General features: G+C 57.5%; 2 protein-coding genes across 4 annotated transcripts in view; one reads left to right on the top strand and one right to left on the bottom strand.

The window, feature by feature from the left end:
* Positions 1–751: 751 nt before the first annotated feature.
* Positions 752–16,244, bottom strand: part of SLC5A10 (solute carrier family 5 member 10) — a 67,044-nt gene continuing 51,551 nt past the window's right edge. For 2 of the 3 annotated variants that reach the window (XM_073234724.1, XM_073234725.1), the window contains 6 exons: positions 8,221–8,328; positions 5,734–5,941; positions 1,853–2,021; positions 1,477–1,692; positions 1,189–1,246; positions 752–1,102 (listed from right to left, as the gene is read on the bottom strand). In XM_073234724.1, the coding sequence (XP_073090825.1) occupies positions 996–1,102; positions 1,189–1,246; positions 1,477–1,692; positions 1,853–2,021; positions 5,734–5,941; positions 8,221–8,328 (866 nt within the window). In that variant the 3' untranslated portion in view covers positions 752–995. The remainder of the gene's footprint in view (positions 1,103–1,188; positions 1,247–1,476; positions 1,693–1,852; positions 2,022–5,733; positions 5,942–8,220; positions 8,329–16,244) is intronic. The other variant, XM_017668628.3, reaches the window with a different exon arrangement.
* The window catches only part of FAM83G (family with sequence similarity 83 member G), a 30,334-nt gene continuing 28,675 nt past the window's right edge, over positions 14,586–16,244 (top strand). Inside the window, exons 1-2 of the mRNA XM_017668626.3 lie at positions 14,586–14,737; positions 15,230–15,879. Of these exons, the coding sequence (XP_017524115.1) occupies positions 15,358–15,879 (522 nt within the window). The 5' untranslated portion in view covers positions 14,586–14,737; positions 15,230–15,357. The remainder of the gene's footprint in view (positions 14,738–15,229; positions 15,880–16,244) is intronic.

Here is a 16,244-nt window from a genome sequence, read left to right as displayed (position 1 = left end):
GGGGTTCTGGCTGTTGAGGAGGTGGCCTAGCTATGAGGGACAGGCAAGGGGCTGTGCGCCTATTGACCTGGACTCACCGGACAGACTCCAGGTGGGGAGACTTCTGGCAGCCCCAAGGTGACTGCAGGCTCTCCCTGGGCATCTGACACCCCCGCCCCCCACAGACGCTTCGGGTAGGGGCCAGAGGCCCTGAGGAAGGGGCACACAGTGGTGAAGGACATGCAGGCAGGTGCTCCCTTCCAGTTACCTGTCCCCACCACCACTGATGGACAGCTCTGAAGGGCAGGTCCCAAGGCCAGCTGGAGGGTCAGGCCATACCTGCTCTTGCTTGTTCAAGTTCTGCCTGGACCAGGGACCCGGTGAGCTTGGGAATAGGCCATGTAGGAAGTTGGGACCAGAACTGGACTTTGAGGTCCAGCATGGGCTCCAGCTTGCAGAAAGACAGGGTGTCCACATGGAGTGTGCAAGCTGCAAGGGGTACTGGGCTGCACCTGCCCAGGGCCTGGGCACTTTGGGAACAGGAAAATCAATGGGGACTTGGAAAAGGCCTTCAGTGCCAGGCTGATAGTGGAGGGAGGAGGGAGAGGGAGCTCTTGTGGCAGCTGGGAGCAGGTGGAACAAGGTTGGGGGACAGGGCTGCAGGTCCCTGTCATGGGCACTGGGCTCTCCCTCCACCCAGGGCTGGCCTGAAACCCTTCAAGCCAAGCTGCTCTTGACTGGGCCGGTGTAGTCAAAATAAAAACAGTAAAACTAGTATAAGGATATTCTTTCCATTTATGACTACTATGCACTATTTTGAAATGTCACATTCTTTCTCCCTGCTGCCCCTGCCCCTGATTTTTCAGGGTACCTGCTTTGGGAGCTTGGTAAGTTTCTTGGCACTGACCGGCCACGCAGCTGCGAGGGGAGCCAGCCCCTCTCTGGGCCTCAGAGTCCTGATCAGGGAGGTGCCTGAGGACGCTGAGAGCTCCTGCCTTCCTGCCCAGGTGGCAGCGTCAGGCGAAATAGGCATAGAGGAAGATGTTGGCACACAAGAGGACGACGGCATTGAAACCACAGACGCGGGCCCAGAAAGCGTGCTTCTGGGGTGTTTGGCCATCATCTGGAGGAGGTGGGAGAGGGAGATGAAGGCCACAGGGCCCCTCCGCAGGGTGGGAGGGAGAGACAGAGTCCAAGATCGTACGCTACCTGCTTTGGCTCCCAGGGCCTGGTCCCGAGCCAGCGTCCACCAGGTCAGGTTCTCAATCTGCAGAAAATGGTAGTGATGGGAGTGTGGCAGGATCAAGGTGGACCCACACAGGGTTGGGGTCAGTGACAGAAGGCAGCTGAATTCAAAAAGGGACAGAGGCCAAGGCCAGACAGAGTTTGGGGTCAAGGGCTAGAAAATTCTCCAGTCAGGGGTCAGAATGGGACCAGAGTCAGGAATTATTAAGGGTCAGGGATAGAAGTGGGGTTTGGGGGCAAGGGTGGGCTCACCTGAACAGTCTGCGGGGGTGACGTCAGCAGGCTCCCAGCCACCACCACAGCCCCAGTGAGCACAAAGAGGGCGATGGCAAAGTTTAGGTAGTGAATGCCTCCAAGAATGGCAGGCCGCATGTCTGGCTCACCACAGAGCGGGGCCGGGTGCAGGAATTCCAGGACCAACCTCGTGGCACCCATGGCCAGCCCCACCATCAGGCCCCAGAAGGCCCCCTGGGGAGGAAGATGCAGGGCAGGTGAGGCTGTGGGAGGACGGCCAAGGTCCCCAGCACACACTGGCGGCTGGGGACAATGTGAGCTACGGCTCATGTGCAGGGAGGGGGCCGAGCTGACCCCACGTCCTGTTCCTGCCCAGCTCTCCCCACCCCCCCACCTTCTCGTTGGCACGCTGCCAGAAGACGCCCAGGACAAAGATGGCGGTCACTGGCGGGGCCAGGGAGCTGGTCACCGACTGCATGTAGATGAAGAGCTGCCCACTGCTGGAGCCCTGCAGGACGGGGATCCAGGCCACACTCACGCCGACGAGCACCACGATGACCAGCCTGCATGCAGGCACCCAGCGGCTCATCCCTCGAGGCCCTTCCTCCCTCCCCCACCTCCCCCGCCATCACTAAGGCTTGATGTCCATCCATCCCCTGCTGCCACAGTTCCAGCCTTCTCCCTGGCCTCTGGTCCACTCCTCCAGGCTGCATGCAGCCAGTCCTGCCCTGCTCCAGACCCTTCTGTGGCTCCCTGCAGCCTGCAGGTACAATCCCCTGAGTCAGCCCATCTGCTCCTCCTTGTCCCTGGGGTCTCCACTGAGGCAGCCCTTGGATATGCCCCCCAGGGTCTCCTGCTTGTCTTCAGGGCACCTGGCCCAGACTCAAGTATATTTGGATGTTTACCTGCTTACTGTCCATCTCCCCACAACAGCTGGGAGCACCAGGAGGACAGGAGCCTCATCTATTTAGTTCACTGCTGCACCCCCTGGCACACAGTAGGTGCTCAGTAAACATTTGGTAACTGTGTGAATGACCTGCCACCCTCTAATTTGGGACAGACTGATCTTCTGGCCCTTCTTCTAACACTGGTGGGCCTTTATAGGAGCTGTGGCCTCTAGCTGGTGCAGTCCCCAACCATCGACTCACATCCATCACAGGGCAACCTCCATCCAAAAGTGCGTGACTTGGGGCCAGGAGGTCTGGGTTTGGGTCAGGACCTGGACTCCTCAGCTGTGGAGCCTGAGACCTCAGACCAGTGTGAACCCTCTGGGCATGGCCTGCCACCACAGGGATGTCATTTACTCATTCATTCAACAAACCACTCATTAGGAGCCCACCTGAGAGCTATAAGCCCAGACTTGGGGATAAGTGGGCCTGGTCCCTGCCAGCACTCAGAGTTGAACAAGCAAAGCAAATGAGCCTGTTACCCTGTGCTCAGGGCTGTGTAGAGGGAATCCAGAGGAAGCATTAATCTAGGAGACTTTCCCGGGGGAGGGGCCACGGAGACTTAAAGAGGTGTGGGGCCAGCTAAGGGGACAAAGCCGGGGTGAGGAGGCCTATCTGCTCCTCCCTGGCTGAGCACACCTCACCGGTGTCTTGGGTCAGATGGGCAACCGCACTCCCGAGGTGGGTGGTTGGAGAGACGCTCTGGGACACTGGACAGGGCAGCAGGGCTGACAGGGCTGTGTGTGCAGCTGGGGTGGGTCCTCCTTACTGCCTGCCTGCCTGCCTGCCTTGCTGCCCTTCCAGGCCTAAGGGAGAGGGTGGAGGAAGGAGGTGCCACCTTGATTAAGGCTAATTAACCCTTAGGCTGGCAGGTGGGCGGGCACTGCCCTCTTCAAAAGCAAAGGTGGGCTCCATTAACATCCATCCCACTCCACCCTCCTCACGCAGGTTATCACTTCAAACCCCAGACTCAGCATCTCTGTGCAGGGCCGGGGCTGGGAACCTCACCTTCTTACTGCCCTCTGGGGTTTCCTCTTCCAACCCAGCTGCCACCAGGCTGCCCCCAGAGGAACCTCAAATCCAGAGACTGCTCCTCCTGCCTGGAATGCCAGCCTCCACCTCCTGCCCCACTACCCCCTCCATCTTCCAAGGCCCAGCGCCAGGCCCTCCTCCCACAGGAAGCCTTCCCAATGCCCCCCTCAAAATACACACATGTACTGCTGGCGGGATGATTGTCCCCCCATTGCTCCTGGGTGGCAACTGTGGTTGAAAGAGAGCCCCTTAAGGACCATGGGGACTTCTGAGATCTCTTTGGGTCCCTCATATTCTCCACCTTGATGCAGGGAACCAGGGAGGACTCTGGCACTCTTTGTGGACTGAGTAGAGAATGGACAGAAGGGCCTGGCAGGGGAGGGAAATGAAGAACCAGGGGGTGGGGCCTAAGGCTGGCAAAGATCAGGGACCTAGATACGGGGTCATCACTGCCGCCAGGCCTATGGTGGCTCCTCTGGCCCCAGCCCGACCTGATAAACTGCTGGGGTCACTGGCATGACCCTGCCTGTCTCAGCCCCACAGTGACCTCGTCCCCAGGTTTCTGGGCATGCTCTGCTGTCCTCTCTGTAAGTCCCATATGTCTTCAATTCAGAGCTCCAGAGACCCAGGACTCCACACAGCCTAGGAAATACAGCTTAAACGATGTTGCTGGGGGCAAGAGGAGGCTGGAGGTGTTAGGGACGCCCCAGTGCTTCAATGAGGAGGCAAGGCAGAGATGAACCCTGACCTTACACCCAGCACTGAGCCCTTTCCACACCGCCAGACTGACAGCTGAGAGAACTGGGACCAGAGAAAGTGAGCAACATGCCCCACATCCCCCAGCCTTGTGCCCACGGTCTGGCTGGCAGGGCTGGGGGTTTGGGGCTTGACTTGGTGGAAGAAGTGGGAAGGAGGACCACGGGTGCCATGCTGGGGGTAAGCTGGCACAGAGGAGAGACCAGGTCAGGAAGGAGCAGGAGAGAAGCCTGCTTCTGTGCAGGCAGAGAAGTAGTGGGCAGGGGACATGGAGGCCACCAGGCAGGCACTGAGGCTGCCGGTGTCCCAGGCCAGGGGTCCGAGGCACATGCTGGCAGCAGGAGGGCATTCAGGTCCTGGGTCCCATGGAGGAGCTAGGGGTCTCCATCAGACAGGGGCTGGCTCCCCGGGGCCACAAGGCTGCGGAGGAGGAACAGGGGAGCCACCTGGTGGGGAGAGGTGGTCGAGGGGCCAGGACATGCTGACACAGAAGCACCCTGCCAGGTGGGAGGGAGGGGCTCCTTGTTTTGCAGGAGGCTGTGAGCCTGAGGATGAGCTCACACCGCCTGCTGTCGGGCATGTCCCAACAGCGCCCTTCTAGCAGGAGCCCAGCAGTTGTGCATCACTGGGACAACTGCCTGGTGCCCCGGGAAAGACGCCCCCCTGAGGACAGGCACCATGGGCTCCCTGCAGGCGGGTGGGGCACTGTTGGCCAAGCTAAGCTCCATAGGGCTGGGCTCCTCAACCAGCAGAGTCACCCCATGGCTGGGTGGGACCTGGGAAAGGGCCTGAGCAGACAGACACAGGCACACACTTGGAGACACCAACTCCTTGCCGTCCATTGCTGAGTTCACCCCTGGGTGCTTGAGTTCACCCCTGGGTGCTTGTCCGAGTATAGGGGTGGAGGGCTGGGCAAGACAGCTCCCCATGAGGAGAGGCACAGGAGCCACACTGGACCCGTGAGGGCAATAGTCTGACTTACAGCCCCCTACAGGAGGTCCAGAAAGCAGAGAGGCTCATTCTTTACTTAGGGGTGCCAGGCTGCACGGAGGAGGGCACACGAGCAGAGTCTGCAGTGACCAGGATGAGTCATGGAGGCAGTAAGGAGGGGACAAGTGGGCCAGGAGGAAATGGGCAGACGCTCCGTGGGGCTGAATGTGGCCACCCAGTCCTGGCTCTGGGCGCTCTCTGGGGCAGCTGGGAACCATCAAGACCGCTAAGGGCTCAGATGGGGGGAAGGCGGAGCTCTCCGGGCCAGCTGCGGGAGGAGGCCCTCCCCAGCAGAGATGCCCTTGGAGATTCAGCTCAGGGTAAGAGACATATCCACGATAAGGGCTGTGCCTGTGCGGGGGTGGCCCGGAGAGCAGCGACGGAGGTGGGACAGACAGGGCGTTCTCTCCTCTCCTCCCGGGCATCCTCCTTTCTCCAACTGGAAAACTCCTTCTTACCCCTCAAAGCCCACCTCTGCTGGGGCCTTGGGGGCGGGTCCTGGGGCCGGGGCAGCCACAGCCCGGCCCTCCCCGTCGCCCAGGCCCCCTACCGGCCCACCAGCAGCAGCTCCCGCTCCCCTGCGCGGGGCCGCAGCCGCTTCCAGATGTCCATGGTGAAGAGCGTGCTGCTGCTGTTGAAGATGGAGGTCAGCGACGACATGAGGGCGGCCATCATCACTGCGATCATCAGCCCCCGCAGACCTGGGGGCGGGGGCCACCGTGACCCTCCTGCCGGCGCCAGCAGCCTCCGCCGGTCACCTAACCTTGAGAGCAGGGTTGGGGGTGGGGGAGTGGGCCGTGGCAAGGAGGCTGGCGGCAGGAGGAGCCAGGAGGAACTGGGGGGCCCCTGAATCGCCGCTCTGGCCTGCATCCTGCTGGCAATGGCCGTCACAACTGTTCCTGCTCCTATTGTTGGTGGTGCTGCTATCAGCCTTCTCATTTCTACAGAGCCTGGCCGCTGACAAAGTGCTTTCACACCCATAACTTCATTCACAGAAGGGTTGTTAACCGGTTTGACAGATGAGGAAGTGGGAGCTCAGAGAGGGCAAGAGAGACGCCCAAGGACTCACAGCACGCCAAAGGCAGAACTCTTGGCCGGGGCAGTGGAGGTGGGGGGCCTCTGCTTGGAGGTCACAAGCAGGGCAGGTGCAGTGGGCCAGTGCCTGGGGTGTCCTGACACTTCCTGTGTGTGGCAGGCCCCAGCAGCACAGGGGGTCCCCCTTCTTGTGGCCTGTGGAAAACGAGATGTGGTTCCCCAGCGAGGAGAGAAAAATCCACCCCATGATTGGCTGAAAACAAGTGGAGGGCCCGCACTGAGGTGGGCTAGGCACTGCTTTGCAAGGCCTTCTGGGAGTCATGGTCTGGAGGGGGCCTGGGGTGTGGGGACCCCCAAGAGGCAGAAGGATTCTCAACTTGCAGCATAATGCTGTATGGGCTCAGGCTGGTTGCCTCCCCTCTCTGGGCCTTGGTCTGTCACCGAGGACTCTCCTGCTCTTTCTTCGAGAGCCTGAGCACCGCCCCTGCCAGTGCAGCTCCCTGCGGCCTGCCCTCTGCCCCGCCTCCCCCGAGGGCTCGCCTCACATGTGGCATTTGTTGCCCGGCTGGGGTGCTGGGCCCTGGTTCTGTGTCTGGCCTGCTGTGACTTCCAGGCAGCCTGTGCTCTCTGTTCACTTACCAGGCTGACTGGGATGGGACCCAGAGGAAAGTGAGTCAGTCAGTTTTCCCCAGAACATTTCTCTACCCTCCTCTTCATGAAGGAGGGAATAAACTCGGGGGCTTATTCAACACCCATTTCCCCGATGGGAGCTCAAGGCCTAGAGAGGGGCTATGGCTCAGCAGCAGCTGGGTGGCAACACTGGGGGGCTTAGTGAGACCCCCCAGAACAGAGGGGAAGGCGAGGCCCAGAGCTAGGAACCCACAGTGAGGCCAAGCCTGTGCTAGGCAGTTTCCCTGCGTTATTACATTTAATCCTAGCAACAACGCTGAGGGGTGGGTAGGTGTCATTATGCCCAATTTACAAATGAGGACAGCGAAGCTCCCAGCAGGGAAGTCACATGTCCCAAATATCTCGGCCAGCAAGTGGTAGAGCCAAGATCTGATCCCTGGTCTGTGCACTCACATTCCCTGGGCCTTGGCATCCCTGGAGGGAGGGAAAGCAGGGTGGGGCCAGGAAGGGAGGGAGGCGGACACTCCAGAGTCTGAGACTCTGGAGCTGGAAACAGGCTGTAGAGGCCTCAGAAAGCGGCCTCCTCTTAGGTGAGGGACCTACACATCCCTGGCCATGTTGCTTCTGCTTGCACACCTCCTGTGACAGGGACCTCATCACCCCACATGGGACTGGCGGGGCTGCTGGCGCCAGGAGAAACACAGGTGCGGCTGAAACCTGCCCCATAGTTGCACCTGCTGGGGGAGCAGGTGGTGTGGGCTCCGGGGCTTGAGCTCCTGATCCTGTCAGAGCAGGCAGTGGGCTTGGGGCCCACCAGACCGTGTGTCACAGGCTCTCTAGCCACAAATAAGTCACTATCCCCTCTCTGTGTCTCGGTTTCCCTATCAATAAAATGAGCTATAAGTCTATCGTCTAGCCTTTGATGGGAAGCAGTTTATGAAAGGGTCTGGCCTGAAAGGAGGTGAGAGTGACAACCTTTCTCAAGGGATGGGACAGCACAGGTTAAGGATGAGCTCTGGAGGCAAATTACATCCAGGTTGAGACCCCAGCTTTGCAGCTCACTTGCTACATGACCTTGGCCAGATCTCAGTTTACCCTTCTTTAAAGTGGGGTCATAATAAGAGCACCAAGGGTTCTTGAGAAGAAGGGGCAAGTCGCTCTCATGTGGAGCCCTTGGGACAGTGCCTGGCACGTGGTTGGTGCCTTATGAGTGTTTTCTAGTATTATTACTTTTCTCTCTTCCCTTATGAGCAGATGTCACACAGCATCACCAGATCCAGAGTGGCCTCCTGGGCCCCCAGAGCCCCTCGCTCTCATAGGTCCCACCCAGGGTTCCACCCGCACCCCACCTGGGACCAACCCAGAGTCTCACCTACGGGCATCAGCTCCATGACCAGCTTGGGGTAGGCGACATTGGAGCAGCCGATCTCAGCCCCACAGGCCCGCAGACACTCAGCCGGCACCACGCAGGCCACATCATCTGGGTGAGAGGGATGCCCAGGGTGTCCCACGCTTGTCCCACCCCTCTCAACAAACGTGAGCACCTGGGGGCAACACAGGATCCCAGCCGGACCTACTCTGTCACCACCTCTCAGCAGCTGCTGCTCAGCCCTGGGCCTCAGTTTCCCAGTCAGGGTCACCAGGAGGGGGCTGGCCTCTGAGAACCATTCTGCCCCCAAGGCCCTCACTCTTCCCTGCCTGCTGTTCCCCATCACGGAGCCTCCTGCCTGTCTCCACCCCACCCCAGACTAGGCGGCTGGCCTGTGGTGAGGCCGTGCCATGGGAGCAGCCCCCTTCTATGCCTCCCTTAACCCTCGAACCCTTTCTTGGGGGCAGGAACCTTAGCACTTCTCCATGGCCGCGGTGCAGGGAAACCCCCTTGATGTTCCCCATTCTGGTGCCCCTCCATGCCCACAGCCACCCAGGGGCCATCTCTGCTGGTCCACACTCACAGCCCCCGGGGGGCTGACCAATGAAGGCAAATTCTGGTGCGCTAAGACTCCCACCCCTTAAGATCCAATCACCACCGACCAGATGGCCGTCCCCCATTAAGACCCAATCACCAACGCAGAACACACCCTACCTCTACTCCTTAAAAACGTGCTTCCTCACCCATGAGCTGCTGCTCCCTCTCCCTGGGGGCAGCCATTTTCTCTTTCAGATAATAACACCTCTTGCGGGCAGTGTCTCCTGAGTCCTTCGGGGGTAAGGAGGGTGGCGGCAAGATACCTCTTCACCCAGCACAGTGGGGGTGATGGATAGAGGCAGCCCGTGTTTGCTGGTTCCGCCAGTGAACACCTTTGACCCTTGTACCCCTGGGATTTTCAGCAGGGGCCCACAAAGGGCAGAGCAAATGAGGGGATGAGACTTGGGGGATAGTTCGGAAATGGAAGCCACCCACAAGAGGGAGCAGGGATGAGAGCCTCTGGGCCAGAGGTCCTGTTTGGGGGTAGAGTCATGGTGAGGCGGGCATCAGCGTTTCCACGACTCAGTGCCCTGTCTGCAGACTCAGCAGTGCTCAGTTAAATACTGTCCCCTCCAAATGACCCCTCTGAAAGGCCCCTCCTGAGATGTCCTTTCTCTAGGCTATGGGCCTGGAGCAGCATTACCCCCCTCCAAGGACCCCCCCATCCCAGTCTCTGTTCAGCCCCTCTCTTGAGCTCCACGTTTGCAGGACATCTGTTCCATCACCTCCAAGGCGCCTCCCATGCAGTGTGTCCAGCAGACTGTCTCCTCCCCTCTTTGTCCAGGTAATAGCCTGTCTTCCCCCCTTCTCCCTGCCGCCAGTCTCCCAGCCCGGTGGCTTCTCCTCCCATGCCAAGACCCATGCCATCTCTTCTCGGTACATCCTGGGCACCAGTTCCTTACTGCCTTCCTTCTATCCTCCTCATCCTTTCAAAATCACCACTTTGCTGTGTTAAAAAGAAACACAGAGGCCCAACGTGGTGTCCCTTCCGCTGGGTGAAGCCACTAAACCAGGGCTGACACTTAACCTAATTGCTGCTTCAACCTCCCCTAAAAAGGGAGTCAGTCAGGAATTTTCTGTCAAGCATTGATAAGATAATGTCACATGTGCCCTCTCTATTCCCCAAAGGAATCCACCTAATAAGACCATTTTGTCACCAGATGAAGGTGGCCTCACCCAAAGTAATCCTTTTCTTTGTTTGACTTCCTTGTCTGGCCTTTAAAAACCTCTCCCTCTCTGTTGCCCTTAGGGGCATTTTTCTGTTTGCTAGAGGGGATGCTGCCCAATTCATGGATTGCTTAATAAAGCCAGTTAGCTCTTCAGATTTAATTGGATGAATTTTTTTTTAACATTTTATATCACTGACTTCTCAGAAAACCCTCCCACTCCCATCTCTAGGACCCATGGCATTTTGGAATTAAAATCCTTTCCATGGCATTTGAGGCCCTTGACAGCTGATCCCAGGTCCTCCCACTCAGCGTCCTGCACCAGCCACCTGACCTGCTTATATCTTCTCACACACGCCCAGCCCTTTGAGACACGGTCCCCTCCTCCCCCTTGTGGACCTCCTCCCGCTTGTTTACCTCCTGCTTCGTGGCCCATTGCAAAGGGCTTGTCCTCTGAGGCCTTCCTTGACCTCCCCCCACCCCCCCACCAGCAAGGAGGGCAGAGCAGCTTCCTCCCAAGAGCTCCTATGGCCAAGGGCTGAATCATAATTGTTTGTTTGCATATTTTACCTCCCCCACCAGACAGGGACCTCCCCAAGCGCAGACACTGGGTTTGAATCATCTCCTAGTCCCAGGTATCACCCAGTTCAGGGCTGGGTCCAGAGGGGACAGCCTGTGAACATTCGTGAATGAGTGAGTAAGCCAGCGGACAGCTGGGAGGTTGCTGGAAAGGCACAGGGGGCTAGGAGGGGAGGGAGAATGAATCCCCGAGGAGCAGTGAAGGCCGGGCACCGTCTGACCCGCCTGCGCTGCCCACCTCCTCTGCCACCACCGGCAGTACAGGTGATAGAAGCTGGGCCAGACAGGGCAGAACTCGCCCGGGACACAGAGTCAGACCCAGGAAGGAGCCCGGGCTCCATGGCAGGGCTTGGGCCACTGGAGCCCAGCACTTGGAGTGCAGTGATGGGCCCCTCCTGACAGGTTCTGGGCCTGGACTGCCAGCTCTGGTGCTTGGAGGACCCACTCTCCCAGAGAGACAGGTGAGGAGTCACAGGCACATCATGTCTCAGAATGCCTGTGCCAGGAGGTTCTGGCCGAGTTTATCCAGCCTGGCCCAGGCTCCCAGCATGGGGCAGCACCTCTGGGTACCACTGGCTCACTCACCTGAGTTTTTGTGCTGAACAGCAAGAAAGAACCTCTCCTTTATGACAGCAGCAGAGGTGTCTCCACTTAAAGTCCTCTGAACATGCCAACTCAGGAGAGAGCAGCCCCAGGCCAGTGAGGGGCTGGGCAGGGAGCTTCCAGATTTGCCAGAGCACCAGTTTTTATGGGCTTGGGGGCTCCCCGTTGAGCTCCACTTGTGCAGCAGCACCCCGATCCAGCCAGGGCCCACACCAGAAGATAGGGAGCTGTCCCTCTCCTCATCCCCCATGTCCATCGTGCTCCCAACCAATGCTGAGTCCAGCCACTGGGCTTGGTGCCCAGGTGAAATGCACCATCTCGTAGCTGCACCACCTGGTGTCCTCTAGCCCACCCTCCCTGCAAGCAGCAGAGAGAACTTCTAAAACAACCAGTCTGTCCACGATCCACCCTGATCACACCTTTCTGAGGCTCTCTATACCCTGCAGGGAGGATCATGACGCTCTACCTGTGCCATGCCCTGCCCTCCACCCACTTGGCCACCCTCTCCATGCCAATTTCACCCACACTTCTGGGCCTCTGTGTTTGCTGTTTCCTCTCCCTGGAACAGCCTCTCTCCCTCCATAAATGCAGGGAGCTCATACTCATTCCTCTCAACCTGTTGAGGATGTGTGGGCTTCCCAGGCCTTGAGCAATATCCTCCATGCCACCAATAACTGTGATCTATGGCAGCCTCTGCCAGTGTTTGTGGGTTGACTGAATGACCCTGTCCCAAGGAGACTACTGGACACTGGATGGTGGAGTGCTCCCCACTCCCCACTGAGGCTTGGCCCAGCCCTGGGACACAATCCAGAGGGCGACGTCACAGCAGGCAGCAGGAGAAAAGTACACAGACAGGGTTCAAGTCCACCTCTGCTAACCCCTTACTGTGTGATCCAGGGTGGTCATTTAAGGTCTCTGAGGCTGTTGCCTCTTGTGGAGACACCCAGAAGCCGAAAGCTCCGCCTCAAGCTAAATTTCACACCCAACACAAAAGTTAACTCAAAATAGATCACAGATTTAAATGTAAAATGTAAAACTATCAAACTTTGAGCAAAAAAAGAAAAAAGGGAGAAAATCTTTGGGATTTAGGGCTAAGCAGAAATCTTAGACTTGACATCAAAGGCATGATTCATCAAAGGATAAATGGATAAACTAGACCTAACCGAAAGTAAAAACTCTTGCTCTAGGACACCTGTGAAAAGGATGAAAAGAAAAGCTATGGAACAAATTCAGCAAAGTTGATTTTGCAGCATACAAAATCAGTACACAGAGGTAACTGCATTTCTGTATGCCAACAAAGTCACTGGAGAGAGAAATTAAGAAAACAATCCCATTTCTAATAGTATCAAAAAGAAAAAAACACCTAGGAATAAATTTAACAAAGGAGGTGAAAGACCTGTTACCTGAAACTATAATACATTGATGACAAAAGTTGAAGATGACACACAAATAAATGAAAAGATATTCTATCCTCACAGACTGGAAAAAATTTATATTGTCAACATGTCCATACTACCCAAAGCAATCTTCACATTCAGTGCAATCCTATCAAAATTCCATTGGCATGTTTCATACAAATAAAAAGAACAATCCTAAAATTTTCACAGATCCACAGAATATCCAAGGCAATCTTAAGAAAGAAGAACAAAATTGAAGACATGACACTTTCTGAATTCAAACTGTATTCCAAAGCTATAGTAATCAAAACAGTAGGGTATTGGCACAAAAACAGACACATAGGTCTGTGGAACAGAATGGAGACCCCAGAAATAAACCAGTGCATATGTGATCGATTAATCTAACAGAGGAGCCAGGAATATATAATGGGCAAGGATAATCTCTTCAATAAACGGTGTTGGGAAAACTAGATAGCTGAATGCAAAAGAATGAAACTGGCTCCCTATCTTGTACCATATACAGAGAACACCTCAAAATGGACTACAGATTTGAATGTAAACTCCTAGAAGAAAAAATGAGGGGTAACCCTGATTTAAAATGGGCAGAGGCCCTGAATAACATTTTGCCAGAGGAGACATACAAGCAGCCAATGGTTACATGAATAGATGCTCCACATCACTAACTATTAAGGAAATGCAGAAAAACTCACAATGAGATAGCCCCTCACACCTACTTAGAATGGCTACCAGATAGCACTAATTGGCAGGATGTTGCGAAAGGGACCCTTTTGTTTTTTGCACTGCTGGCGGGAATGGAAAACAGCACAGAGGTTCCTCAAAAAATTTAAAAAAGAACTACCATATTATCCAGCAATTCCACCTCTGGGTATTTATCTTAAAGAAATGAAACACTACTTCAAAGAGATATTTGCATTCCATGTTCATTGCAGCATTATTCACAACAGCTAAAACATGGAAACAATCTAAGTGTCCATCAATAGATGAATAAGTACACACACACACACACACACACACACACACACACACACACGACTAAGTACACACACACATACACACACACACACACACAGAAGTAGACTCCAGCACAGAGAGGAGCCTGGTGGTTGCCATACGTGGGGGGTTAGGGGTGGGGCACATGGATGGTGGTAAGGGTCCTGGGAGAAAGGAATTCATGGGCCCAGGCCCAGGGATGTCACCAGCCAGCCCTCACCAGTGCAGAGCAGTGCCCCCAGGGCCCCAATCCTAGCCCAGGCATGCAGCAGCTCCCTACAGATCCAGGGCGAGTGGTGCGGGACAGGAGGGAAGGGCTGTGCCAGGTGTCTGGCTGACTGGCTGTGGCACGCGTTGGGGTGGGGTCTGGTCTGTTTGTCAGGCCAGGTTTAATGAGCTTTGCTCTCTCTGCCCTGGGTGGCAGCCTGCTTTCAGATGTGGTCCCCATGTCCCGGAGCTCCCAAGCCTTAGGGTCAGGGAGCAGAGAGCTGGGCCTGACCCCTAGCCCACAACAGCCCCTTCCCGCTCTCCCCACCCTCCCCACCCCAGGGTTCAGGTGGGGCACTGCTCTTCATGAGCTACCAGTCCTGGAGGGGAACCCTTAGGGAGCAGCGCTGGGGACTGAGTAGTGGGTAACTGCCCTGTACACAAAGGCTCCTGAGGTTTTGTCAGACCGTGCTCTATCCCGAATTGGAGGCAGTCAGCCCAATCCCCAACTCTATTTCCACGACTGGACGCCTGGGCATCTATCTGTGCGGACTTCCCGTCCCACGTGGGATACTGAGCACAGGTTGGACCAGGGTTACCAACAAGCCCTGGAGGCACAGCGAGGTCCCAAGGCCGTTGATCTGCAGTGTATTCTCTGGAAGAACACTGCCCCTCTCTAGGGTGCAAAGACCTTGAACTTTGGTCCCTGAGCTTTTAAAATTAAGCCACCCGGAGGTAGGGGTATCAAAAGAGACACGGGCACACACCAACCCTAGGTCTGTGTCCTTCTGAGAGGTGAATCAGCTTCCGGCCCCGCCCCGGGCGGCACGTGACCGCAGGTGGCGGCGGCGGGGTGAGCGGGGCGGCACTTAGTCACCGGCCAGCCGCCGCCTGTGCCCCCTGCTCCGCCAGCGCGGCTTCCTCGCCGGCTCTGCGCTGCGCCTCGCCCGCGCCCACCCGGTAAGCGAGTCCCGGACCGCGCTCCGGATCCCGGTCTCCCGGGGCGCCGCCGCCCGCCGGCCGCGCATCCCCGAGGCTCCTCCGGGTAGGCCTCTGGGGTTGCCGATCGTGGCGCCCAGGGATTTAAGACCGCCCCCCCGCCCCCGCTTCCCGGAGGCCCTCGGAATGTGGGGGACGCTGCTGAGCACGGCCGGAGGCAGTACGAGTTCATCCTTCTAACTTACACTATTGGAAACTCCTGGGAAGTTCCCTGCTTGCCCTAGGCCCTCCCACACATTGCCCAGGTCTTTAGGCAGCTCCAGAAATCCTCTGGATTGTGGGTCCCATGGCCCATACGGAGGCAAGCACACCGCGCCCCGGGATGCGTCCATCCCCGCCCCGTCTCTCCCACTGCCGCTAACCTACGCCCGGCCCCACCTCGGCCCTAGAGCCCCTCCTCAGTCCCGCCTGCACTCTGACCTGACCCCAGCATTCACTTCGTCTCTCCCGCAGGCTCCATATGGGCAGAGGAGCGGAGGCAGCCTTGAGGCCCCAGAACCACTGTGCCCTGTTGGGCTGGAATTAGGATCCGACAGTCCTGGGCTCGCGCCTGCCGGCAGTGGTACACGGCCAACAGCACCATGGCCTTCTCTCAGGTACAGTGTCTGGACGACAACCACGTCAACTGGCGCTCCAGCGAGTCCAAGCCTGAGTTCTTCTACAGTGAGGAGCAGCGGCTGGCGCTGGAGGCCCTGGTGGCCCGCGGCCCCGAGGCCTTCTATGAGGTGCTGAAGCGGGAGAACATCCGCGACTTCCTCTCTGAACTGGAGCTCAAGCGCATCCTGGAGACCATCGAGGTTTACGACCCGGGATCCGAGGACCTACGGGGCACTGGCCGCCCCCCGGGCCCTGAGGAAGGCCCTGTTGGTGATAGTGAGGAGGCCAGCAGGGGTGGTGGGGCACCCACCGAGGCAGATCCGCCGCCCTCACTGGAGTACTGGCCCCAGAAGTCGGACCGTTCCATTCCACAGCTGGACCTGGGCTGGCCGGACACCATCGCCTACCGCGGTGTGACCCGGGCCAGTGTATACATGCAGCCCCCCATAGACGGGCAGGCCCACATCAAAGAGGTGGTGCGCAAGATGATCAGCCAGGCCCAGAAGGTGAGCCAGCGGCTGGCCGGGAGGCCCTGAGGGGAAGCTGGCCCGGGGAGCCTGAGTGGCTCCCTGCATCTCCACCACCTCAGCGCACACTCGCTCAGAGCCCAGCACAGCCATCCCGCCATGGTCCCCTAGGGGACTCTTGGTCTCTTGGCTGCCTCCTATCCTACCTTCATTGGGTTCCTTCCTCTTCTTGCAGAGGTATATGTACCTGGGTCCTCTGGCAGGTGACAGTGGGCTGTGCCATCTCAAAGGGCCTTTGTGCATTATTGGTTGTTCCTGATTTCCTGAGACCTGGCAAGCAGGTTCCCCAGAAGAAGGTGCTGTGATGGGTGGGGAGATGAGGAATGGGGCTTTCACTTACTGCC

The sequence above is a fragment of the Manis javanica genome, chromosome 4 (genome assembly GCF_040802235.1).
Source record: "Manis javanica isolate MJ-LG chromosome 4, MJ_LKY, whole genome shotgun sequence".
Taxonomy (NCBI): domain Eukaryota; kingdom Metazoa; phylum Chordata; class Mammalia; order Pholidota; family Manidae; genus Manis; species Manis javanica.
Note: the sequence above shows the minus strand (reverse complement) of the source record. Positions and strands in the feature narration are given on the sequence as shown.